The sequence below is a fragment of the Athene noctua genome, chromosome 24 (genome assembly GCF_965140245.1).
Source record: "Athene noctua chromosome 24, bAthNoc1.hap1.1, whole genome shotgun sequence".
NCBI lineage: Eukaryota > Metazoa > Chordata > Aves > Strigiformes > Strigidae > Athene > Athene noctua.
The window spans coordinates 8,161,450-8,173,588 of record NC_134060.1 but is presented as its reverse complement, the minus strand read 5'-3'; the positions used below and the strand labels follow the sequence as shown (position 1 = coordinate 8,173,588).

Sequence of the window (12,139 nt, the reverse complement as noted above, 5' to 3'; positions counted from 1 at the left end):
GAGAGTGTAGCCTGGGAGCAGAATCCACAGTTGCCTCGGGCATGCTCTGCTGTGCAATTGGCTACTTTCACCTCTAGTTCTGCACACAACAGAGTTGATGATATAACCCACTTGGGATTCTTGGCTGGTGTACTAGTGTACAAGGCAGTGACTTGGGCTAGAGTTGCCGGGGATTTTGGTAATGCAGCGCAGGCTGCTGCAGCAGGTAACAGGACTCACACCCACCAGCCCACAACCTGACCACTGTGCCTGTTCTCTCTTCTGCTGGCACGAAGAATATTGACGTGTTTTATACAAAGGGGAACCACTTCAACAGGAAAGGCTCGGTGAGATCCTCCATATGGTACTCCAGGGTCTAGGGGCTTAGGACATCTCACAAGTACACGGAAGATGTGAGCTCATGTTCCTCAGGCTGAAGGGGGAAGTGGGTATTGAGTAAATTTAGTAGGAAATGGTGCCATGCTTTCTTCTAGCTGTATTTTGTAGAATTTCTGGCTTGACAAGCAAGAAGGGAAAAACAAGGTTTTCTTGGGATTCGCTGAAGGACCTTGGCATTGGCACTGCACAGCCTACTACTGCAAAGACAGATGAGCTTCACCAAGGTGCTGTTGGGGCCAGGAGATGGCACTGCCATTTCCCACAGCCAACCTTTTCCGGCAATTTCTAGCAGACTTAACAACATAAAGCACGTCCTTGCATTCATCTTTCCAGTCAGAGTGCAGCCCCTTAGCTCAAACCCATCTTTTGTGCAGGGCTTTGCAGTGGAGAGGGATGTGCAGGTTCATTCTCCCTTTCACCTCATCTGCTAAACCTGGTGGCTGATGGGCAGTCCTGGGGACCCCACCACTAAAACTCACCAGAGCTCCTGGGCAAAATTTGGAGGCTGCCATGCCCATGTACAGCATCAGAAATGGAGGGGTAGATGGACAGTGCCCCATGGCACAGACTAAAGGGACTTCGTGAATAGCAGTTGTGCCTGTGTATTGGGTGTGGGCACTTCATTAATTCTGCTGGAGGGATGCATCACCTTCCCTTCTTCACCCCCCAACTTTTGGTATGTTCAAGTCTGGTGCTACAGTGATAGAGCACCTGCCATTGCAAAGATTCCAGCCCAAGCACCAGAACTATTTGCAAAAGTTGGCAGATAGAGCAGTGGATTTATGATGGAGACTTTAAAAAAACTTAAGTTGTCTAATGATCTTAGGTAATTAGCACTTTTTTTTTTCCTTATTCTAACATTAGAATAAGGTACCAAACACAAAGGTCCCCACTAGTTTCTCTTGCCCCTGTACAGCCTCACTCCTTCCCTGAATGTCTGCATCTGCTAGGTGCCCTCTAGAGCTGAGAGATGCAAACCCTTCCAACTGGCGTCTGTCCTTACCGGAGATGGTCCCTCAGTGAGTGGGAGAGCTGGGCTTAGGCACAGACATTTATTTAAGACCATGTTGTGACAACTACCACTTTTCATACATAGATGAGGGTGTGGAAACAGATCCGTGAGATGACCAGTAGGATTTGCCTTGGGTCATGAATCAAAAGTAGAACAGGGAACAGAGCGCAGGCCCCTGGCTGCTCTGGGACCTCTGGGACCTGCTGCTCCTCAGAGATGTGCCAGACCTCTGTGGCCAGACCCCAAGGTGTCACAGCCCAGGCAACCCACACCTCCTTTTAGAGATCACTGGGTCCTCAGCAGGGTGACAGAGATCAAGGTGAAAGAGGACAGATACGTGTATCACCTGGCCAACTGCTAGTACTGCTACAGCTACTTGTTAATTCATAGGGAACGTGGCTGAAAGATTGAGTTTAAAGTCACTCAGACCTCAGTGCTGCCCATCATGCAGCAGCCTGTGAAGGTCCAGGGACAAGCTGTGGATATCGGTAGTTGTCATGTCCTTAGGGGACCTGTGAGGGGTGAGGCAGGACAGGCTTGGGAAGATGACTACTGTTTTCCTCTCCTAACATCTGGAAAGAAGTGCCAATGGGTTTGCAGAGTTTTCTGAAGAAAGGGAGAGCTTTTCTGAGCTAGAGCTGACTTCCCCATTTGCGGAGGAAAATTGCAAATGTGCAGATGTGTAGATGAGGAACCAACAGCACATGGGCACAAAGAGAGACTCAACCCAGAGAGGGTGAGGTGGGGGTTCATGCCACTATCTGCTGCTGGGGAAGATCCAGAAAGTTTCGAGGCAGGAGGGAGCCTTCTCCAGAAGCATCAAGTCTTTGGGGGAAAATGCTTGTTGTCTGTGGGGCTGGCAGAGCTGAGGCAAGCACGTTAGTGTGCAGCTCCTGGCATTCCCTCATAACTCACACAAGAAGTTTAGGCTTCATGATTGGTGATATAGTCTACTCACTCTTGAGGAAAACCAACATGTGCTGCAAATTAGGTTAAAAACCCAGCAAGTTTAGCATCAGTGAGCAGCCTAGTGTCCTTGCTGGTGGCTCTCAAGCTGCTTTACCTGCATTAGTTATCTTCCCATGAAGGAAGAAGGAGAGAAAACCAAGCAGATCTGCAGGATTGTGTCATGGAGAGGCAAGTGCCTGCCCAGCGTCAGACCAGGAGTTGGTGCTAGAGCCAAGAACACATGTGTGCATCCTCTGGATGGTAAAAGCAGCAGGTTAAAGTATACAAGGGATTAGACCAAATCCATGTAAATCTGAGGCAAGAACACGTACAGTATTGATGATGCAGGAATTTGGTATGTCCAAGCTGTAGGCAAGATTTGAATAAATACTAACTGAGGTGTGGGCTGGTAGTATTAAAAACCTGAAGGCATCTCTTTAGGGACAATGTTTGTCAGCAGCCTCACCAGCCACACAGGACAGTACAGAAGTGCTGCTGCTGACACTTGCATTTGATGCAGAAATGGAGGATAGGGGCTGGGGGGAAGGGAGCCAGATTGGTTTGATGACAACTTGAATTCAACATGATGGCACGATAGACAACAGCCAGGATTTCAAGAGAAATTAACCGTAGTTAAAATCAACAGTGTAGCACAAAACATCACCCTTTAGGATTAGTGACTCATCTTTGCACCAAGTAAAAATACTGAGAGGTCTGGTAGCCTGTAATGAAGTGAATGGGAGATCCTACAGTGCCTGCAACTAAGAAAACAAACAGGATCTTTACATGTGTAAGCAGGAAAATGTCAGAAAGCAGCAAGTAGAAGGCAACTCTGGAAATGGCACCATTAAGACATTTTTACCAGATACTGTTTTACTTCTGGAATTTCTAGGTTAAAATAAATGTAAAGTTAGAAAGAAAGCATTAGGAACCATGGGGGGGGGGGGGGGGGGGGGGAAGACCCAGAAAACCTGTTTGCTTATAGTAAAAGATTAAGAAGCTTGAGACAGAGCAGAGTAACAGATTATTTTATCTAAGAATCCTCAAGCAGAAAAATCTTTTGAGATTAGAGATTAGTGATCCAAGACCCACATTGCAGCAGACAATGCTGGATAAAGACAGAAAGTTTGGTGTGGAAATGGGATCAAAGAGAGGACTGGGGGGACAGGGCAGGGCAGGTGTCCGTGGCTGGAGCCAAGGCATGAGCAGAGCCCCTGTGGTCACAGTCACCTGAAAATGAAAGGTGGGGTCTGGCTTAGCAATGGCACCATACTGACCAGCTCATCTCACGATTTGTATTTTTAGGTAAGAATAAAAGCTACGTCAGGAAATTCTGCTTCAGACGCACCCACTCAGCATCACAATGTCTGGAAAATATAAAGGTGGTACCGAAGGTAGTGCGGATGTCTACATTTTATGCCACATAGACTCTGAGTTTCGCTACAACCTCTTCACTGTTTTCTACAGCATCATTTTCATTCTGGGCTTTGCTGCCAACTGCTATGTGCTCTGGATTTTCAGCCATATTTACCCCACCAAGAAACTCAATGAAATCAAGATATTCATGGTGAACCTGACAGTAGCTGACCTGCTCTTCTTGATTGTGATGCCGATGTGGATTGTTTACTATCACCACCATGGAGACTGGGTCATGCCCGAGTTCCTCTGTAATGTGGCTGGCTGTTTATTTTTTGTTAACACCTACTCTTCTGTTGCTTTTCTGATGGTCATCACATACAATCGTTACCAAGCTGTGACTAATCCCATTAAAGCTGCTCAGTTTACCACTCAGAGAAGGGGTATCTACTTATCAGCAGCTATCTGGATCATAATAGTGGGCAGCTCTTTGTATTACCTTTTTGACAATAATACTAATCAGGAGGAGATCGAGTCAAAGAATTTCACGCGGTGCTTTGAGCACTATGACACTTCTAGTGGTGTTTCAGCTGTTCTCGCCATTCATGTCATCATCTGTGTCCTCTTCTATATCATTTTCTTTTGTATACTAGGCTGGAACATCATCATTATCAGGACCCTGTTCTCCAAACCAGTGCAGCCACGGAAGAGTGCTCATGTCAAGCAAAGGGCACTCTGGATGGTTTGCACAGTGCTGGCTGTGTTCATCATATGCTTTGTACCTCATCACATAGTGCACCTGCCCTGGACCCTGACTGTTCTGGAGCAGTGGGAGAAGGATAACTGTGAGCTGCGCCAACAACTCAATGATGCTCACCAGGTGACTTTGTGCCTCTTGAGTATGAACTGTGTGTTGGACCCTATCATCTACTGCTTCCTCACCAAGAAGTTCCAGAAGCATCTTTCAGAAAACCTGAAAAGCATGAAAGGGAGTCGCAAGTGCTCCAGGCAAACCACGGACACGGTGATTGAGGGCACCATTCACCAAGAGGATGCCATTAGGATCTAGTTCAGCCCTGTTTTGACTGCAGATTGAGATGTGTGACTTAGTCACTCATCTTTTCTCAAGAAGAGGCACCCAGGGACACAACAGAGGACCAGGATTTTCTTTTTCCAAATAAGACAGAAGAATAGACACTCATTTCTTCTATCACATGCAAGTGGCAGAACTGGAACCTGTAGTAATCTGGTAGAATAGCACCTTCTGTCTGGGCTGATGTTCTTGTGGGCCCTGAAAACAGCTCAGACAATCTGCTTTTATGTGAAAGAAATGTACTATTGAGTCTCTGCAGTGAGCAGCTAGAAGCTAAGTCCACTGAAATCACCCATTGTGTCAGCCTGGATAGCACTGTCCCTGCTCCTTTGCCTGCCCAGCTCTCATGAAGAATCCAGTATCAGAGCTGTAAGAGACTTCTAAAAGGCCTGGAAGAACAGACTGAGCTGCTAGTATCAAGTGAATTTTCTAAGCAGCTTGCATGGTTCTGTGAAGAGAGTTTGAGTCGAAGAAGCTCTTGAGTGACTAGAGGGGATGTAGTCCAAGGAGTTCCTCAAATGCCATCAAAGAAGAGATCTGCACCTCTGATCCCTTCTTACCTACTCGCATGGTCTGCTGAGGTCCATGCTCGACAGATGTCTGGGAATAGCCATTGTGAACTTTTGCCTTTGATCCCAGCTCCTGAAAGAGTCAAGTAATTGGACTAGTAGGCAAGAAAAAAAAGAAATGGGTAATGCCTCAGCTCCCATCCCCAGAGAAGCATTATGTCCAAAGGGGATTATTATCTGCCCTGGATTCTTGTATGGTAGCAGATCTGGCAAACCAGTGGCCTCTTGCACTCTGTTTTATAATTTTTGGCTGGCTGCATGTGTCTGTGGAAATCCAATCTCACTTTGGAGGCTCCAGATAACAGAAGATTATTGTCAGCATGGGCATTATGATAAGAAGAAAAAAACCTTAAAATGCATCAGTATCTTTGTTCTTATTTATTTAAATTAGGGTTGTAGCAAGCAACTACACATTATTCCCCATCCTTTCTATTTCTGCTATGAAGAAATGAAGCTGACTAGTTCTTGCTATCCTACCACAAGTGAAGTATTAGGCCAGGTCATGGCCCCTTTCTGAGTAAATCCGTGCTGCACAGTGATGCAGTACTCTTGACAGACAGCATTCATGCTCTCCAGCAAGACTGGAGACTCCTCGCTCAGGGCTGGCTGCAGTCAGTTAGAGCACAGGGGAAAGTGGTTTTCCAGGGGTGCTGAGTTCTGTTACCAGTCATGAGATACTTGAGGTTCCTTTTCTAACCCAAATTGCTCAATCCAGCACAGGAAATTGGGCAGAGAAGGGAAGGGAACTTAAGTTGTTTTCACAACAGTTTTTGGTTCCCTAAACTACATAGGAGAGTCTGCCTGATGACAGGAAAAGTGTATCATCTGACCTGTGACACTGATTATTCATATGCAAGGACAGCAGTCTTCCTACACCCACCAGAGAATGTGAAAGACAAGCTCAAATCCAAAGATAGAACCAACGTTTGTATCAGACTTTGCCTATATTCAGGAGAGATACGGGTCCTTCAGATATATCTCCTGAAGACAGGCAGGCAGCTTTTATGCTCACTTATGCGAATGAGTAAAGAACTAAGATGTTTCTTTTTCTAATGCTACCTGCAAGGGCCAGCCACGCACTCAAGGCCCAGTGCCAGGTAGGGGAAAGAATCTGATCACAATCTGATGTGTTTCCCTCCTGGTGGTGCACTCTGCTTCAGCAATGGCCACCTATAAAGAAAAACTGCTGGCACCTCTTAGCAGAGAGAGAATTCCCCCACTACGTCCCTCAGCCATGCTCAAAGCTTTGCCCTGAATCAGCAGTCAACCGAGCCACAGCACACAGCAAGAAGGGTGATTTCTGTAATTTAAAAGCCTAAATCCTGCTTGCTGGAGGAATCTGCCTCTGTGTTTCTGCCCTTCCCAGATGGCACGTTCTGGCTGAGGAGCTCCTGCGGCTGGCAGACGGGAGGAGCTTTCCCCTTTCCCCCTTGGCACCCGATGCTGTAGGTGTAACAGCTGAGCTCTCTTCTTCACAGCCGCTAAAGCACTGAACAGATGGAGTTTGGCAACTCTTAGAGGAAATAAAAAGGGATATTACATGGAGATCTGGTAGATGCGTGATCTTCTTCTATTGATTCCTGGAAAGCTTTCAAGAGAGTTTACAGTTTAGGCTACTTACTGTGGGTAAATAACATATTTTACTCCACAGAAAACACTTGTAAGGCCAGTGTGGGCTCAGAGAACAAATGTAAACTGGCATCCAAGAGGATAAGTGGAGGAAAAAGCCCTGAGGACACTTCAGGAGATGTTGCAGTAATTAAGTCAGTAACAGTATGTTTTTAAAAACCAGCCTGAGCTTCTACTTCTGTTCCTGGAATTACTTTCTCAGTTTTACCGCAATGTTGCATTACTCTGCTTTGCAACAAAAAGGATCCTCAGAAGTTCTTCTGAATAAAATGTGTTTCCCAAGTGTTTTGCCCTTTCTCTTCTCCCACCTTACCATCTTTCTGTATTTATACTCAAAGGAAAAGCTGTGTGCCCTGGTTTCAGCTGGGATAAAGTTAATTTTCTTCCTAATAGCTGGTATAGTGCTGTGTTTTGGATTTAGGATGAGAATGTTGATAACACACTGTTTTAGTTGTTGTTGAGCAGTGTTTACACTAAGTCAAGGACTTTTCAGCTTCTCATACTGCCCTGGCAGCGAGGAGGGGGGACACAGGCAGTCAGGAGGAAGCCGCGGCCAGCAGAGCTGACCCCAGCTGCTTGGGAACTGGCTGGGCATCGGTTGGTTGGTGAGAAGCAATTGCATTGTGCATTGCTTGTTTTGTATGTTCTAACTCTTTACTGGTATATACTTTCCCTTCCTTTTGTTATTAAACTGTCTTTATCTCAACCCACGAAATGTTTGGGGTTTTTTTTACGATTCCCTCCCCGTCCCACTGTGGGGCAGGGAATGAGCAGACGCCTGGGTGGTGTTTAGCTGCCTGCCGGGTGACACCTCGGTGCCACGCTGACACAGCCTGAATTTGAGGGGTGTTATTTCTTTTTAAATCACCATGTGAATTCTTGAGAAGTGGTAAAATTAAAGGCTCAGCAAGTTTTGACCTGTTGAAAGGGGAAAGAAATTATTAGTACTTCTGAAAATTCTGCTAAAGTTCTGAGAAACCCAACCACAAAAAATAGCCGAACTCTCCGTCCTGCACACGTGGGAACTTTTCCACAGACACCCCATCAGGCGGCTCTGACGCTCCGGCCAGGCGGTGACAAACTCTTTTCAGTAACTGCACCGCAACAGACCCGCGGGGCGAGCAGCGGGGCGGCCCAGGCCCCAGCGGGGCACGGCCGCAAGCGCAGGGCAGCGCTGGCGCCTCTCGGCCGAGCCGGGGCCGCCGCCGCCCCGCTCGGCCGCTCTCGCCCGGCACTGGCGGGGCCGCTCCCCCGGCGCCCCGCGGCCCCGGCCCGGCCGCTCCCGCCCCGGCCCCGCCGCCGCCTCAGGGCCGGTGCCGTCACTTCCGGCGCCGCGCGCGCGGCTTCCGGGCGGCGCTGCGGCGGCGGGGGGAGGAGGCGCGGGGCCGCCGCTGCCATGTCCGCTGCGGGACGCGCGCCCGGGCCCGGCTCCGGAGCCGCCTCTCGGTAAGAGCCCGCTGAGGGGGGCCCGGCCCGCGGCTTTGCGGCCCCCTTCCGCTCCCCCCCCCCCCCCCCCCGCCGGAAGCGCGCTTCGCCCCGCGGAGCCGGCGCCCCCCCCTCCACACCCCCCGGGGCCCAGCGGGCCCGGGCTCCCCTCGGCCGCGGGGACGACGCGCGTGTAAAGCGTGTGCTTCCCCCCCCCCCGGCCCCGGCGTGGCCCGGGCAGCCGTCGGCGGGCGGTGCTGGGTTACAGACCCTCCGCCCCGCAGCGCGGCGGGGGGCACCCGGCAGTGCTGGGGCGTCAGCCGCTGCCGGTGGTGTGGGAAGAGCCGGGAAACAGCCCAAAGGTGCAGAAAGACACTCCCTGAGTCCCCCAGGTTAGCTCCGGGCTTGGAGGAGGGGCTGCCGCGAGGTAACCGGGAAGAGCTCGCCCTGGGCCGCGCCCGGGGCTCGGGGGCTGTGCACAGGGCCAGCAGCGGTAGGTGGCCCCGGCTCAGGGCAGCCCAGCCCGGACGGGGTTGGTTTGCGAGGAGACAGTTAAACACATCTGCGCTCCTTGGGTGGGTTGAGTCGCTCAGCTGGAGCTTGTGCAGACAGGTCCGGGAGGAGGTGTTTGGGCTTGGCAGGGCCACCCTCAGATGGGCTTCACAAGCTGTGCTGGATCCGGATCAGCTCTGCCGGACGTTCCTGGTTCTGGGAATGCTGCACAGAGTTGCCGAAGCTTTATGTGGAGCCAGCTCAAGCACAGCACGCCTTATTAGTTTGGTTTCTGTGCTGCATGGTGTGGCTAAATTGTTTCCAGACTGGAGCTAGTCCTTGATGCGACGTAGCTGCAGTAAGTCAGATGGAGCATCGTGCAGAAAAGCCTTGGTAGACTTTGCTTTCAGTGTGGAGCTAGCTCTGCTTCTGTGATGCACTCTTATCTGTAGTGTAGTAACTTCCAACTGGTAATTAAAAGTCAACCATACTGATTAAGATAAGATTTTACAATTATCTGCCTCTGTTGTTTGTTTTCCTTCAATTTTGTCTGTTGCAGATTATCTTAAATTCATGATAGTAAGGTTTTGTTGAGACTCATAGCAATTCACCTGCCTCAGGTCACTGTTTTCATTTTAAGCTACTTTGAAAAATCCGTGAAGATAGTGGCTTCCTCAACCCGCAAAAAACTCAAAACCCTCAGACTGTACTTATCATGTTCTGGGTTTTTTCTTACCAGCTCGTGGTGCTAGACTTATTACTTGTGCAGTTCTGCAATACAATTTTTGCCACACAAACAATGATAGGCAGGTACATTCTCACTGCTCTGTGTCTTAAAGGGAGCTGAGGTTAAGGTCTCAGGGTTTACAAGCCATTAGAATTATTTTACAGTCCTTCTGCAGCTTTTGCCTCCCTCTCAGCTCTTCCCTCCAACCTCAGCAGCAGTTTTGGCACCCTGGTCACTGTGTATTGTTGGGTTGTGTGACAGATTTGATTGAAAAACTGTGACTGGCCCATCACAGATGTGTGCCATAGCTGTAATAATTCCCGAGTAATTGGGGACTTCAGAAGGATTTATAGCTTCTCAAAACTTTGCTCTGTAAATATCCAGATGTTGAATGAGTTTTGGATTGAATATGTCAGAGTACACCTTATTAAATGGGTTTCCATGTTTTGTGTTAATGGGTTGGATTACTTCTACAGCAAGTTAATGTATGATTTCCTAACTTCCGTGTATCAAAGCGTAGTTTTATGTATGACTAAACATAAAAGTGGATAAAATATACTGGAATATTTTAATTGAATGAAAAGCCTAGCAGTAGTCTGTTCCCATGTGTAAGTCATGTTATGGTTAAAGATTCAAGGCTTAAAGCAGATAATACCTCATTGTGGACATGAGTAACTCAGTGCCCGTATTTTTAGTTATCAGAAGTAGGTTGGGTTTTTTTTCCCTTCCCTGCAAGTCAGTGCTCTCTTTTGTTTTGTTTTCCTGAAAGATGCTCCTAGAAAATGGATGTTTGTTAAAACTGGTACTGGGTCTGCAAAACCCTATGATCGAAAAGGACCTGTCAGGCTGGAGATGTGCAGGAAAGTTCTGAGTTGTTAAATGGAATCATGTCAGAATTTAACTAATGGTATTTTATGTATGATCTTGCACCAAGCAGTGTCTACAGACAACCCACCTCCAGGCAGCACTGTCTCTTGCAACGGTTCCTAAGTGTTTTTGTCACCTAAACCATGACCAGTGGCACACACTGGTTAGTCATAAGTTGAGGAAGGTCTTTTTCAGCTTTTTCTTGCTTTATCTTGTCCTTAATTTCATTCTTTCTTTCATCCTAATTTGTCTGGAAGTTTTTACTTTAATTGGTTAAAAGGCAGCAAACCAAGCCTCTCTCCAGCGTTGTTCTCTTCAGTGGCCCCTCTCCAGCACTGACTCAAGGATAGTTCGTGCAGAGGAGGCACTCCAGTACCTGAGAGAGTATCTTCAAATCCTTTCTTCCTTCTGGCAGCGGCTTCCAGAGCTTCAGTGAAGGTGGTGCTGCAAGGGTTCAGGTCTCATCCTAATGTCTTCCCCAATCCTGATGTTTAGGAGGGTGCTGTGGGCAGAAGAGATGGCATGTCATAGCAGGCTGCTCAGTGTCATATGGACCCAGCACACCACACTGCTGTCTTGTCTTTTCCAGGTTGTCACCGATCAGTCCTGTAACTAGGCAATATAACCAGAAAACAAGCTTTGTATTTATAAAAATAATTTAGCATTGTGATGAAGCTGATTGGGAACTTTTTCTGTCTCTTAAATAAACTTACGGGGTTGAAGGTATGGCTAGTCTTGTTTCAGAGGTGACTGAACAGTTCTTTGACTCTGCAGAAGTTTCTCTGAGCTGAGACCCATCTACAGAGCTCTTCTCACATCCCAAGAGCTTCTTATGAGTCTTGAAATTTGTGTTGTTAGTGTTTGAATACTGACAGCACTGTTTTTCTGAGAGTCACCAGCTGGAACGTAACATAAAGTGTACGTCAACTTTAAACCTTAGGTGACAGTTCATATTTCTATAAATATCGTACTGTCATATGAATTCCATTTTGAAGATTTTACAAATAGTCTCATGCGAATGTCTTTTCTGTGACAAATTTTTTGCCCTACTCTATTTGAGAGAGCTTAGGAAATTCTTCCTTAAATATGATTGACGTAAGATGATTGGGGTAAAAAAATGCATATTCAGGGCCAGGATCATTTGAAAAAGTAGGTGATTAGTCTTCAGAGCAGAAAACAAAGTGGCAGCTGTTTTCAAAACCACGTGGAAGTATTCTGTAGTAGGCTCGATTACTGGTTTCCTATCAAAATTTCCCCATGCTGCTTCTTTGGTAAAGGCATAGTTGTTCTCATATGCATATTGGGGAAAATACTGTCACAGAAGACAACCCGATTGGTTCAAGGCTTTGAAGTTTAACACAGAAGTCTGGTCCCATTTGCAATAGATCTGATGTTTTGGTCAATACATTTATAATAGCTCTTGAAAATTCAGAAGCTGTTGCCTTGAGTATCCCCAGTTTGGGTTATAGGGAGGGACGCTGGCCTTTCTAAAAGATAAAGGGTCTCAAAGATAACAGGGGCTACTTTTTTTTTCTTCATTAGCTTGGCTGGTATTCTGGAGAACGGTAAAAACACGCGAGGTTTAATTCTTTTTCTACTGTATCGTATTTTTTTACTATCCAGTAGTTAGCTGTTATGCCAAG

General features: G+C 47.5%; 2 protein-coding genes across 4 annotated transcripts in view; both read left to right on the top strand.

The window, feature by feature from the left end:
* Positions 1-852: 852 nt before the first annotated feature.
* PTAFR (platelet activating factor receptor) lies at positions 853-5,516 on the top strand. The gene is given in 4 exon segments (XM_074926124.1): positions 853-957; positions 960-980; positions 3,644-3,681; positions 3,683-5,516. Coding segments are annotated over 4 exon segments (1,209 nt in total). The 5' UTR covers positions 853-888; the 3' UTR covers positions 4,764-5,516.
* Positions 5,517-8,330: 2,814 nt separating this feature from the next.
* The window catches only part of EYA3 (EYA transcriptional coactivator and phosphatase 3), a 63,401-nt gene continuing 59,592 nt past the window's right edge, over positions 8,331-12,139 (top strand). For 2 of the 3 annotated variants that reach the window (XM_074925893.1, XM_074925890.1), the window contains exon 1: positions 8,331-8,431. The gene's annotated coding sequence lies outside the window, so the exon portion shown is untranslated. Of the gene's footprint in view, positions 8,432-8,755; positions 8,803-12,139 lie in introns of those variants that run through there. The other variant, XM_074925891.1, reaches the window with a different exon arrangement.